This window comes from Phalacrocorax aristotelis, chromosome 14 (assembly GCF_949628215.1).
Source record: "Phalacrocorax aristotelis chromosome 14, bGulAri2.1, whole genome shotgun sequence".
NCBI lineage: Eukaryota > Metazoa > Chordata > Aves > Suliformes > Phalacrocoracidae > Phalacrocorax > Phalacrocorax aristotelis.
In genome coordinates this window covers 7829126-7843349 of record NC_134289.1, presented here as the reverse complement: position 1 = coordinate 7843349, position 14224 = coordinate 7829126, and the positions used below count along the sequence as shown (strand labels likewise).

The 14224-nt window shown below is 44.5% G+C and overlaps 1 protein-coding gene across 1 annotated transcript; it reads left to right on the top strand.

The window, feature by feature from the left end:
- The first annotated feature begins 4077 nt into the window (after positions 1-4077).
- On the top strand, positions 4078-14002 carry CDK1 (cyclin dependent kinase 1). The gene is made up of 8 exons (XM_075109610.1): positions 4078-4171; positions 5254-5304; positions 6769-6925; positions 8027-8150; positions 8550-8720; positions 9284-9447; positions 9581-9722; positions 13656-14002. The coding sequence occupies exons 2-8, from the start codon at positions 5268-5270 to the stop codon at positions 13767-13769; spliced, it is 909 nt and encodes a 302-aa protein (XP_074965711.1). The 5' UTR covers positions 4078-4171; positions 5254-5267; the 3' UTR covers positions 13770-14002.
- The last annotated feature ends 222 nt before the right edge of the window (positions 14003-14224 follow it).

Genomic DNA, 14224 nt, shown 5'->3' with positions numbered 1-14224 from the left:
CAAAAAATTATACTTAAAAATAAGTTGAGCCTAAATTCAAGTACTTTAAATACATTTTAAATATTTATATTCGTGCTTTCAGGAGACAGTGACAATTTAATTCTTTTTTCTTAGCAGCTTCCATCCTTCTGCTTTATTTTCAAACAGTTCTCAGGAGCTTTTTCCTTTCTGGCATCCTGTCAAAATGCTAACACAGGATAAGAGCAGCAGAGGAGTTCTCCATGTTTCTTCGTAGTGGAAACTGTCCTGCATAACAAGAGGCATTTAACAGGTTAAATACATGACATGAGCTATCATCCCTCTAATATTATCTTGCTTTCCTAAATGGTACTAAATCTCTCCTACTGTACTTTTGCATTGTCATACTAGCAAAATAATCTTTTGTTTTTAATAAATATTAAAATAAGCCAATCAATGTTTGTATTTATCTGCTTCTGAGTACAGCAAACACAACCTATTAGATACCCTCACTGGTATTCACAAACCAGTTGACCTTTTTTAATCACATAATTATGTAAAAGGCAGAATACACTTTCTCTCTTCCTTACAGCGATGTTATTGCTGAGGAGAATATAATTAATATACAAAAGACAAGGCGATATTGACTCTTGCAGCTGCCCTCTACTCAGCATAGAAGGAGTTGTTCAGAGTATTACACTGGGTTCTTAGCTGCGAATACAACTGTAATACTATAATCCGAGCTTGGCATCGTAGGTCTGATCCTAGGTCTTGCACAAATAGCACTGCAGTTCAAGCAAGTGGAAGTTTGGGATGCCAAAGAGGTTTTAATATACGTGCCCTTTCCCCATTCATATAAATAAAATGTTAATTGATGTCATAATGTCAAGGTGGACCTTTGCTTTTTCCCTCTATTTTGCACTTGGATCCATGTTTTGCTGTAAAGGGGAGCAGCAATCCTAGGGATTCCCACATCTGTATGTCGCTGTCCGTCTGTGACTCGGTTGTCAGCAGGCTCACTGCTACTATTCCTTCAAGCAGAACAGTAAATCCCTTCAAACACAAAAGTCAATACAAATGTAGTCATATCACTCGCCTCAAGCAGTATCATTAGCTACTGCCATGTCTGAAGCAATGATCAACCCAAGATTAGCACTATCCAGTCCGAAAGGACACACGAGTTATATCCTAAGGATACGCAGACAACAGCGAGAGGGAGAAAAACGTTAGGTAAGCAGAACTGTCAGACTGATGTTTGGCAAATTAATGCCATGACAGGTCTATACTTACATGCACTCTGCCTTATAGGCAAGCTGGCTGGAGCTTACTGCTGAGCAGAGAGGGACAGAGAAAGCAAGGGTGGGGAGCGTGGGCACGGAGCAGAGCACCTCTGTCGGTGCACGCGGAGTTATGCCGTGCACAACTGTGCTGTGAAGCGACAGGGACAAGCTGAAACTGGCGTGAGCTGCTTTTGGTCAATGCCCATCACGGCCACTGAGCACTCTCAGCACGCGCTAAGGGCAAGGCGACCTCCGCTGTCCTTGAAGGAAACCACTGCAGACAACGGCATTCTCCGTTGCTATAAGGTGTTGGTACACAGCTGCTAGTCCACCAAACATGGAGACGGCAGCAAAATAATTTCCCTGGGCTGCTTACCTGTGATTAAGCCAGCACAATTTGTGCGCTGAGGCAGAGTCGCAGGAGCAGACCTGAAGGCAGGGGCAGTCACACTGGGCGTCGAGTGCAACAGCAATCAGACAGACCTCAAAGCCATCCGCCTCCTAGGTTCTTTCTAAAGGTATCAGAAAAGGCTAAACTTATCTCTGGCACCAGCGAAGGGGACCGTCGCCTTGCACAGATCGCGGCGTTGGCTGCCGCTGGCTCGGGGAGCGGTCTCCTCGCGTGTGAATCAGAAATAAGGCTACCAGGCTTCTGCATAATAGTTCTCCTTTGACCCGCCTTCCTGCTGGTGCCTCCTGCCACTCAAAACTCATGAAGCAATGGGATATATGGAGAAAGGCATATTCTCAAAGAATTTGAGTGAGCACTCTGAGAATGAATGGTTAGTGTCCAACAGAATTGACTGTATCAGCACAACTAAGAAATATTTGTGTATATTTAAACTAAAACTGGGTAAAACCAGAAAAAAGCAAATGTTGCTTTCAAGAAAATTCAGATCAGCGTATTCAGTACTTTCAGACACAGTATATTTTATATATAATCTATATTCTAATATATTAATTTATAGTACTAAGTGCTTACGATACTGCTAACTCTTGCACACACACCCAAATTCACTAAGTTTACCATATGTCTGGGATTTCCAGGACATGTTTTCTTTTTATGTCAAGGAAAAGGTGGACTTTGGCCACCTGGCTAAGGTGGACAAGGATTGGTCCGGCAGAGTCAGCAGCCGTAGCTCCGGTCCTGTGCTGGCTATAGAAAGCAGCCCCCCCAAAGCTGCGGAGCATGCACAGCCTGACGGTGCTGCCCGTGCAGAGCCAGGCTCGAGGGACACATCACGGACACTTTGCCTGAGCTGTGCAGCCTGTCTATGTGCATGACCGAGCCTCCGCTGTCCTGCCTGTGTTGGGCTCGTTACACACATAGGGAAGAGTTTCTCTGAGGCTATGCCAGGCAGAGCATGTCAGACTCTTCCTAATGAATTGCACGAGCTGTGAGGTAGTATTTCCATCTGGGATTTCCCAGAGATACAAAAGCCTTGTTCTAGGCAGGTAAATCTCCAGCAAGTGCTGGGAATACACAATTCAAAGTAAACAGAAACCTGTGAGCATGCGCAGCGTATGCTGCAAAAATTCCCCAGGAGGGAGGGGAAAGTGGAGGATTTTTACCCCTGACGCGTGTGTGTGTTGGGGGGAGGAGCTGGACAAGCTGCCTCTTGCCTTTGCCATGGGCTGGGGAAGAGAAGAAGGACGTGCACCCTAAACAGTCCTGCCTCCTGGAATCACCCTCCCAACGAAACGCTCCTAAGGGAGACGCCGTACACGTTTGTGTACAGCGGCCCGCCCCGCTCACATTTAAGGGGAGCAGCAATGCCGTCCTTCACGGATGTTGTAAACCAGTGCAATGGAGTAATCAAAAAATGCAGTTACTTCAATAATGCAGAGCGGTGCTTGTGTCTCACTCCTGCAGGGACCATAGGTTTCTACAGGAGCGTGTTGGCCCAGGACTGTCGGTGCTGATGAGAAACGGGTGCCAGGGCGGGTCAGCGGCACCGCAGAATCCTCGGTGAAACCATCCTGTAGGGGAGGGACGCCTGTAAAATTAGGAACACGTTTGCTTTGCAAATCTATTTAGCATTGAAGTTTCTAAGCAACCCAATGTTGCGATGTTTGGAACAATATTTTCCCAGGCTTTTTTTTTTTTTTTTAAATGGAAGTGCATTGCTTTACAACTTCCCCAGGTACTGATGGAGGGAGGTTGCAACTGCCAGAGCACCACCTGAGCAAAGCCCACAGGTGCTTCTCTAGTTACATTCCCAACCCTTCTTTCAGACAGAAGGACTAATTGTTCTTAATCTGGAAGCAGCGATACAAAACTTGAATTCACCTACAGGCATATGTCCTGGCTTCTGGGGAATTAAGTTACCCAATAAACTTTTGTTAATGTGTGCATCAAAAGTCCCAGCAGTACTTCACAGACCGGCACCCTTGTAGCCAGAAATAAGGAATTCACGCTTTGGCCGGCCGCGGCATCAGGACCTAAAAGACTTACTTGACCAAAAGGAGCAGCTGCAGCCACAAGCCTAGCTTGACCCAAATACAATTACTTTGCCCACGCCATGCAAAGAGCCTGATATGTAACTTGAGCAGCGACCAGTTTACCTGTTAGTGCCGTCCCAGTACAACCCATTGCACGAAGACCCTCGTCTTTCGCCCTTTGGGCAAAAAGACCATGGGCTATAGGGACCCACGCGCCCGCCCGCACGGGCCGCGAACCAAGCGGACGCCCTCGGCGCCCCCAGCTTGCCGCGCCTGGCCGCGCCGGTTCCCCAGCGGAGGGAAGGTATCCGCCTTTCGGGCCCGCTTTGGCGCGGCTGGAGCGGCGCGAGCTGATTGGCCGCTTTGAATCATCTCGGCGCGGCGCTATTGGCGGAGCGCGGCGGCGCGCGGCCGGTTCGAATGCACTGGTGCCGCCCTCCCCTGAGCCGGGCCAGGGACGTCCATTGCGGCGGTGAGCGGCGGCGGCGGAGGTGAGGGGGAGCGGGAGGCTGTGAGGGGGGGCTCCAGCCCGGGTACGCCGCGCTGGCCCCGCTGAGGGGCTGGAGTCCCGCTTTTCTGCCGCCTTTGTTGTGCGGGGCCGCGTAACGGCTGCGGTGTGAGGGGACGGGGGTGTTGATCTCCCCAGCGGCGGGGCTGGGGCCGCCGCGCCCCGCCCGGCCTCGGGTCGGTCCCTCCGGCGCTCCTGCCGTGCTCAGCCGTCGCTCGGGCGGCCGGGGGAGTCCCGCTCCCCAGCGGGGCGGTGTGCGGGGCCCCCTGTCCGTTCCCGGCGGGGGCAGCGCCGCCCGTGGCAGCTGGAGCGGGCGGGAGGCGGGATGCCCTCCGGGGGCTTCTCCCTTCGCCGGGGGCGGCTGCTGGGCGCCGCGACCCGCGGGAGCGGGGCAGGGGCTGGCCCGGGGCGGCAGCGCAGCCCGCTCCTGGCCGCGGCTGAGGGCCCGGGGGCCGCCCGCCCTCGCGTGCGCGGCGGCTGCCGGCGGTCGGCAACGGCCCCGGCCCCGCGCCTTACCTCGTAACGCGGGTGCTGAGGCTCAGCCCGGGGAGGCTGGCCAGGAGCAGGACGGAAGGTGGGAAGCGCCGGCCCCGCCGGCTGCTAACGCCGCCGGGCACCGTGCGCCCCTAACGTGGTTTGGGTTTAGCTCTGAAGCCTGCGCTGCGCGCTTCCCGGATGGCACGGGGCTGCGGTTCCCTTGCACTGCTAACGTCAAACCTTGTGGTTTTTAGGTAGTAGGATTCCTGCTAACGAGTAACTACATACAACTGATCAGTAGGGTGTGATTTCTTTTCAGTTGCTTGGAGGAGCTTTCTTCACAAAAGCATCTCTCTTCTTTGAGTTGATGCCTAATCATGCTTTGGGATGTAGTTTTTCTAGTTGGAACCGTGAATAAAAACCAGTGTTTTTGTTGAGGAGGATGGTAAGTGCTCCACATTATGTCCTAATCATGCGAGGCAAAGCTAGCTTCCAAAGACCTGGCGTTATTCCAGTGACTTGGCTGTGTTCAGGAGAGCAGCTATTCATCCTTGTGACTTTTGTTTTTTTCTTTGCTGTTTGTTTCAGGAATAACCATAGCAATGGATGCCTACACAAAAATAGAGAAGATTGGGGAAGGTAAGTATGGAGAACCATCAGCCCTGTAATGCCTCCACAGTTTGAGTTATCGAGTGCCATAGAAGCTCTGCACATCTGGGCTATTGGAGGAACTCCTGACATTCGACTAACTGGCAGAATAAGCTTGTGGTTAACTGCAGTAATTATCTCTATATGTAAAAGCTTTCAGACTGCCCTCCTTTTGAAGATGACATGGTCTATTTGAAACAACTGATCATTGCTGAGAAGCATCTGCCTTCATATTGATGGTGAATGGTATAATTTTCCTCAAAGAGGGGGGGGAAATACATTCTGAGGCCTGAAAAGAGATTTTCAATTTAGGAAGCTCCTCTGTTCCTTTGTGTATGAATTTGAGTACCAGTTGCTCCTGAAGTGTTACTATGTGGTATGCTTATTTTGCTTGGAGCTGCTGGTGGGGAGTAGTGGTTTGTGGATCGTTCTGCTTGGATTATAGCAAGTTACTACACTTGTCAAAGGAAAGAGCAGCTTGTAAACCTCTGCAGAGAAGTGAATTTTAACAATTAATTTACTATAAGACTCTAAGAAGATTTCTTCGATGCAGCTGTTAAACGCAATGCCCCTTTCACTGGAAATCCGGCCTATGTTAAATGTAGAAGTTGGTGTGTTTTATAATGCTTCAGCCTTATAGAGACTTGACAATTTGCAGTATGTTACTCTAGGAAGGCGTTCTCTAAGGTAATTGTGAAGTGTATGGGCTTGGATCTTGCAACAAAGATTCATAACTGAAGCCTTGTGCATGAATCTTTCTTCCCAAAGCAACTAGTTTGTTTGGGCTTAATCTGAGGGACTAATGCTTCAAGAAGTGTGAAAAGAGAATAATTCAGCTGTCTTGGTTTGTTGAGGGTTCTAGTTCTGTGCTCACTGATGATTAAAATAGATTATTGATTTGAGATTTACTACTGGTTCCAATTTTAGCTTCTGCTGAGACCCACAGCACTACCCTCTCTCCTGCCCTGAGGATTGTGTTAGAGGTATTTCTGTAGAGCTGACCAATGGGTGGACGGATCTCTGATTGCAGAGGGAGCACTACTTTTTTCGCAGCTAAGCCTTTAACTTTTTAACAGGATGTATCAATGGCAAAATCACAAACCCTCGGGGATGAAGAGGTATAGTGATCTTGCCTGAAAGTTAATCAACCTGAATTCCAAATAGTATCTGATTTTACAAGTACAACTTCCAAATATTCAAGTTTCACACATAGGCTACTAAGTACCCTGTCCTAACAAATGATGCTGTGTATGGGTGGCATGCTTTAAACAAACAAAACTAATGCCTGGTTAAACTGCCAAAACTAAGTAGTAGTTCTTCATCAAGCCAAACAATTAAACAAAAAAATACTTGATTGCAAGGACTCTTGCTTTTGTTAGCAATTCTTATTTGCAGTGACTTATCTGTACCTGAAGGTGGTATTTCCTATATGTGTTTCGCTGTGTTTTTGTTCAGGTACCTATGGTGTTGTGTATAAAGGTCGGCACAAAACCACAGGCCAAGTGGTTGCTATGAAGAAAATACGTCTAGAAAGTGAGGAGGAAGGTGTTCCAAGTACTGCTATCCGAGAAATTTCTTTATTAAAAGAGCTGCGTCATCCCAATATAGTCTGGTATGCATATACTGGTATTTAGCTAAACTCTTTGAAGGGCACTAGGTCCCTTCAGAGAAGAAATTTTTTTTCTACCATTCTAGTGAGGTGTGAACTACTCTGCTTAATACAGTGTCTGCTTTGCAGCAAATAGCTGTAGTCCCAAATCCTGTGTTAATGCCAGTTTTCTAATTAAGACTTCCCCATGCTGCCTCTTCCCATTCCAGGAATCTAACAAATTTTTGTTGATTTTGTAATCTATATAAATTATCTTCAGAGTGGTTATTATCAGAACAGAGACAGCATGCCTCATGAAAACTGGTTAAAGCTGTTAATTTAGTCGGTAAAGTTTAGAACTTTATCTGCCACCTTGGAATAGACCATCTGACCTTAGTGTCCTTACGTGAGCCTCCGTCATCAATCACTTGCTGTTCTGTAGCAGACACTTACGTGCTGTGTTACAATGCTGTCATAGCTGGCACATCTGAGCTATGAGTGAAACTTCCACCAGTGCCTACTTGACATGTAGAACTGATCACAGCTATTGTCTTCCCCACAAGATATTTACTTGCTCTTTGATGCAGCAAAATACTTTATCTCTAGTGTGCCTTAAAACTGGCCAAGTTCCAGCCATCTAGCGTCTCATGTATGTGTGCTTGGGCACAGGAGCCCTTATAATCTAGTAATGATGAAGGAAAAACTTAATAACCTGTGCAAATCCTGCTGTGTCTGCTAGGTTCCTATTATAACATTCCCTTAAACCCTCCTAGAAATTCACGCTCTGCTGTAATAAGCCAGCTTCAAACGGAAGCTAGGTACCAACACCCAACAGCCTTCTTTTAAAGGCAGCAATATTTTTTCCTCTCGCATCCTGTGTCTGATACTAGGCATGAGGGAATGTAGGTTTAAGCAGAAGCATATAGGGTGTTTATCTCAGTCTGACACTATTTCAGATATAGCTGATTTTCCAGATGACAGTGTAACTCACCCAGTCTTTGAAGACTGAAAGCTTTTTAAGGCTTTTGTAACAGGATCCTGGAAATACAGCTTGTATCCCTGTTGAGCGGGAAAATGTGAGTCCGTGCATCTTGCAAAGGAGTTGACTGTACACTCAATTTTTAGCCTCCAGGATGTTCTTATGCAGGATTCAAGACTGTACCTCGTCTTTGAATTCCTTTCCATGGATCTCAAGAAATATTTGGATAGTATTCCATCTGGCCAATATTTGGATCGTTCACGAGTTAAGGTAATGAGGACAATTTCTTAATATAAGAGAGAAATTAATCTAAAGATGACCTATAAAGCTATAAGCAGCTTTTACTTTCAGTACAATTAAATCCTTGAGGAGAAATGAAAGGTTAAACAAGCAGCTGTGGATAATAAGATGAATGTGTGTTTTGCTCTCACATGCCACTTCAAATTCTTTTAATTATTGAAATTAAACTGCCTTAAACTAAGCTTAAGTAAAAAATTAATGTGTGGCTTTATGGTTCATATTAACTCAATATCTGCAATGCTTTGGATATCCATTTCCTGGTACTATGGGGAGAGTTAATGTAAGGGAGCAGCTTTATGTTGCAGAACATTAACTTGTACTAAAGGTTACTCTTTTTTTTTTTTTCCTCCCACTTTATCCTTTCTACAGAGTTACTTGTATCAAATCTTGCAAGGTATTGTCTTCTGCCATTCAAGAAGAGTTCTGCACAGAGACTTAAAACCTCAGAATCTCTTAATAGATGACAAAGGAGTGATTAAACTGGCAGACTTTGGGTTGGCTCGAGCCTTTGGAATTCCAGTGCGAGTATACACTCATGAAGTGAGTGGGTTGGAACATCCTCTTGGTGATATGGACAATGCTTACTAGCTTCCTGGTAATAACTGAACATGAAACAGCTAAAAAAGAATCATGGAGCTTTTGAAGTCATCAACTAACAGTATCATAAAGTTCTATTTTGGTTTTGTTTTACGGAATGGCTTTTCATCTCCCTGACTCTATGGTTCTAAAGCATCTTCTGAATACCACTATTACCATGACAGTGAATCAGATGGGCCAGAACTTGCTGCTCACTGTCTCCTAAGGGCATTTTTGCTTCACAAAGTACTTATGTTTGTTGAGGGTTGTAAAGGCTAGGTGTTAAAGGCTTCCTGCCCTTTGGGAAGTAGTGTAGGCAACTGCTTTGCTTGCAGTAAAAACTACTGCAATGAAGTTTGTTACACTTATCTGTAAAAGAAGTTTGAAACTAGTATTTTCACTAAAAGTCCTAGCACCAACTATTGTTTTAACCAAAAAGCTGCTTAATAATGAATGAACCGTTGTGCTTGCAGTCCATTAAAGGACCTGATTCTATAAACTTATAAAAAAATTTCCTTGTTCAATAGGTAGTGACACTGTGGTACAGGTCTCCAGAAGTGTTGCTAGGATCTGCTCGTTACTCTACTCCTGTAGATATGTGGAGTATAGGTACCATATTTGCTGAGCTGGCAACAAAAAAGCCACTTTTCCATGGGGACTCTGAGATTGACCAGCTCTTCAGAATCTTCAGGTATGTCAGGCTGAACCTTTCCTTGCTCCTTGTGCAGCACTGCACAACAGTGCTGCGCATGTCTTACTAAAACCAGAGTAGCGCATGCAGATTTCAGACTAAACTGCTCAGTATTTTGCTTATGTTTGCACAGAGCTTTAGGTACCCCCAACAATGAGGTATGGCCTGAAGTGGAATCCCTGCAAGACTATAAAAACACATTCCCAAAATGGAAACCCGGCAGCCTGGGAGCACATGTTAAAAACTTAGATGAAGATGGACTCGATCTGCTGTCTGTAAGTAGGCTTTCTTAAACTGCTGCTTAAGAAACTGAACAGGTCGTTTCCAATACTCTAGAATGCATAAAGCTATACTAATCAGTCTTGGCTAGAATGAAGATATGGAGATCTTCATGCTATTGGCAGTGGTATGGGCTGTTGTTCTTGTAGAACTGACACCTTGTGTGACATTGACTCACCTATTTAATAAATAATAGGTGACTAGACAACTTCTCATTAAGCAATTATGCCTCAGCTTTTTTATACTAATAAGCCAGGCACAACTCAAAAGTGAGGATGAGCTTTTACAAACTAGGTCTAAGTGAAGATTGCTACACACACACTAGCTGTCACTGTCCTGGTGCCAGCACTACTTATGATGCGGCTGAATGACTGCTAATCTGGTTGGAAACGTTCTTCTCTTATGGTAACATGTGGATTAATCTTGGTGGGCTCATCTTGGTTAAGCTTTCATGGTGGTCATAACTGAATAAACAATGATGGAAACAGCTGAATTATTGATGAGCTTTGAAACCAGGGGCTTAGTTCAAGTCTGTAGTGTCTGTCTCAATTGCCTTTAAGTTTCAAGTTAAGGTTTTTTGGCTGTGGTGGATTAACTTTTAATTGGTATATTTTGTGTCTGGTGTGAGTTTGCTTTATTTCTCTGGCCACGCAGTTGAACTACCACACTAAGAATCACAGAATCATTAAGGTTGGAAAAGACCTCCAAGATCATCAAGTCCAACTGTCAACCCAACACCCCCAGGACTCCTAAACCATGCCCTGAAGTGCCACATCTACACATTTTTTTGAACACCTCCAGGGACGGTGACTCCACCACCTCTCTGGGCAGCCTGTGCCAGGGCCTGACCACTTTTTCAGGGAAGAAATTTTTCCTAATATTCAATCTAAACCTCCCCTGGCACAGCTTGAGGCCATTTCCTCAGGTCCTATTGCTTGTTAATTGGGAGAAGAGACCAACACCCACCTCGTTACAACCTCCTTTCAGGCAGTTGTAGAGAGCAATAAGGTCCCACCTCAGCCTCCTCTTCTCCAGGCTAAACCCCCCCAGCTCCCTCAGCTGCTCCTCATCAGACTTGCTCTCCAGACCCTTCACCAGCTTCATTGCCCTTCTCTGGACACGCTCCAGCACCTCAATGTCCCTCTTGTACTGAGGGGCCCAAAACTGAACACAGTATTCAAGGTGTGGCCTCACCAGTGCCCAGCACAGGGGCACCATCCCTACCCGGCTCCTGCTGGCCACACCAGCGCTGACACAAGCCAGGATGCTGTTGGCCTCCTTGGCTACCTGGGCACTGCTGGCTCATGCCCAGCCGGCTGTCAGCCAGCACCCCCAGGGCCTTCTCTGCCGGGCAGCTCTCCAGCCACTCCTCCCCAAGCCTGTAGCGTTGCATGGGGTAAAGCCTTTATTTGACAAGCTCGTCATCAGGCATTTCCATTTAGTGCTCTTCCAGTTCACACGCTGCCACTGCCAACTAGTTTAGATCATATCTTAGGTGTGATCTTAGATGTACCTAAGTATTAGAAAGTACCTTGGTGACTTGTCCTAAAGATGCATTTATACAGTGCAGACTTGTATATGGTGGTGTGGGGTGGGTGCTCTCTGTCTTAAGATAAGCTGAAACTTCAGAACCATCTTGGTACAAAGAGAACCTTGTACAGCATTACCTGGGTAGCTGGCTCACGTTTTTAAGCAGTCGCAAAGTAGTTCATTACCTCTGTTGGTATGGCTGTGGCAAAACATTCTGAAGCGGTGTTACCCAAGAAGTTCAAATGACCACAGTTTCTCACAGTTTTTCTGTGTGAGAACAGAGCCATGGTTCAGACTGATAACCTGAACAACCTAAACATATAGTTGTTTTGGAAAGTTCTCTGAACCTTGTAGCGGTATTGTTTTACAGAGATAACTGACTTAAGCTGGGAATAATTCCTCTGTGTCCACTGACAGCATCATTGTTAAATCAGTTTGAAGTAGAATTGTTACTGATTGTATTTACAAACTAAAATCAATTGAACAGGCAAGTGAATGTTGATACAATCATGTAACTGGCCTGCTAAGCACTCCTCTGAGCTTACAATGAAGCCACATCTATAAAACGTATGTCTTGGGCTGTGGCTAATAGGCAAAAAAAATTACTAGTTCCTCAAATGGTGTTAATAATGGGATTTAATAAAGCATATTAAATCCTGTAAAATCTTGTATAGTTCTACCTTAAATTAATAAATGTTGAAATTTTAGCTTCCCGTTAATGCGTGGTATGGCTGAATTCTTAGGCATCTGGAATCTATTTAAGTATCCTATGGCAATTTTAAGCCTGAAGCAGTAATAAAACTTTAAAGGCAACAAAACTGAATGTTTCATTCTAGGGCACAAGCTCAGATGTGTCAATGAAAATGTTAAATTTTCCTTCTATAGACTATTGCTAAAATAGCTGTCTTTGAAAAGGGGTTACATATTTTTTTTGTGTTAAGACCAATTGCTTGAGTGAGGCTGCAAACTTAAGACCTTCATAAGCTGAATGATTTCTCTGGCCAGCATTTCAAAGCACTTAATGGCTGTCATCAAAGGCTTTGGTCTATTAGACACTAAGTTTCAGGAAAAACTAAGTTCCAGACTGCTCAGAGAAGAAACAGTCATGTAATCTATCAGCTGATGTGCTGTAGTCTCCATGTCACAGGATCCCTTTTTCAGAGAAATTTGCCCTTTTTTGTCTAAGTCAATTTTAAGAGAACCTTTGACATCAGTCAGTATTATCTATAAGATACTGTTGTTCTGGGGTATAGCTAATGGGAACATGTCGCGTAAGGTAAAATTAGACATACAAGGTTAAATCTAGAGATAGTGTTGCATTTGGCAGGAGTTCAGAGAATATAAATGCAAATTCAGTGGTTTAAATCAACTTGGAAGACTCCCTGTAGGATGAAGTCTAAGGATAGTTAAATGTCAAGACTGAACACTGGGCAGAATAATACTGGTTAAGCTCTTTCTTTCCAGAAGATAAATTTGTGGGGATGGGGGAGAAGCACCTGGTAAAATCCTGGTCACCTCAATTTGAAATGTACTTTCCTTTAGTAAGGAGAAATAAAAACAAAAAGGCTTTGTGGAGACTTCACTAGTTTTACGTTTAGTAGAGGACTCTGCTAAATGCTTCATTCCTTTCTTCTTTTTGGCCCCTGGCTGTATGAAACAAACTGTAGATGCTGCTGCCTTTTTTTTTTTTTTTTTTTTTACAAACACAGCAAAACAAATCTTGCCAGTTCTAGAAAGCCCTGGGGGCCATTTTAGTGGCTATGGCACCCCCTCTGTTTGCTCTCATTGACTTTATTAATGGTGTTGTCACTTGAAGTTCTTACTGCAAAGGAACTCAAGTTTTCAAGCTTGAAGGTTTCTTCAGTTGTACCTGCTTGTTATACTGCTTTCCTGTTTGGCTTCTGCAACAGAGTGGTCACTCTGTTAATATTTTAACCATGAACAGCTGCACCAAGCTGAGTAGAAGCAATCTGACATCAGTTTCTTCAATGTCAGCTTAATGAAAGAAGCACAGGTCTGCTTGCCCTTGTAAGCGTTTTGGGCATTAACAGCTTGTTAATGTCTGGGCTTCTCAGCTTAAGGGACTGATACCCATTGCCACTTGGTGCCTGGTTCTGGATTTAGTTTGGTGCATATGGTACCGCGACACGTGCATGGGCTTGGTTATTGAATGGGAGAATAAATGTCTCTTCGCTTTCTGAGACATGACGCATTACTACTGACCAGCTACTGACTTACAGGTGGAAGTGACCTCTCCCTCTATGAGAAAATGTGGAACATAGAGGAAGAACTTACCTTTATGGTTACTTAATTATTACTGTGGTTAAATATCTACTTATTTAACATAATTTGAGTTCCCCATTTCATGAGGGGGTAAATATGTTTCCTTTTTCTTCCAGAAAATGTTGATCTATGATCCTTCAAAAAGAATTTCTGGCAAAATGGCCTTGAACCATCCATATTTCGATGACTTGGACAAATCCACTCTTCCTGCTAATCTGATTAAGAAATAACAGACCTTTGGACTAAATCAACCAGAATGAAATAATTGTGATTGCTTTTATTATAGAGTCTGTAACTTGTACGTTTGTCTGCTTTAAAACTGTGGCTGTGTTTTTAGTCTGTTTTGGTTTAAGTGTTTTCTAAATGTAAATATTAACCTATTAGTGTGGAATTCAAATACAATGCAAATATTGCTGCCGTTAATGCAGTGAACTTCCTATAAATAAAGCTTTAAATCTGTGAACAGCTGAACTTATTTCCAGGCTGTGGCTGCCCTACAAAAGGATTCTGTTTTCTTTGAAGTGTGCTGGTGAGGTATCACTTGTCTAAAAAAAGTGGGTGCTCTAAACTACTAAATTGCTCTTCTCGATATGATAGGAAGATATGACAGGAAATTCATCTGAAGTTTGAGTTGTTCCAGTATAATGTCACTTTAACATTTTACTTGAGCATGGCAATCAACATG

Bases quoted from the DNA above. Each gene is read 5' to 3' on its own strand.
- CDK1 (XM_075109610.1), top strand. From the start codon at position 5,268: ATGGATGCCTACACAAAAATAGAGAAGATTGGGGAAG. The intron at 8,721-9,283 runs GTGAGTGGGTTG...CTTGTTCAATAG, and splicing joins TGCGAGTATACACTCATGAA to GTAGTGACACTGTGGTACAG. The intron at 9,448-9,580 runs GTATGTCAGGCT...ATGTTTGCACAG, and splicing joins CAGCTCTTCAGAATCTTCAG to AGCTTTAGGTACCCCCAACA.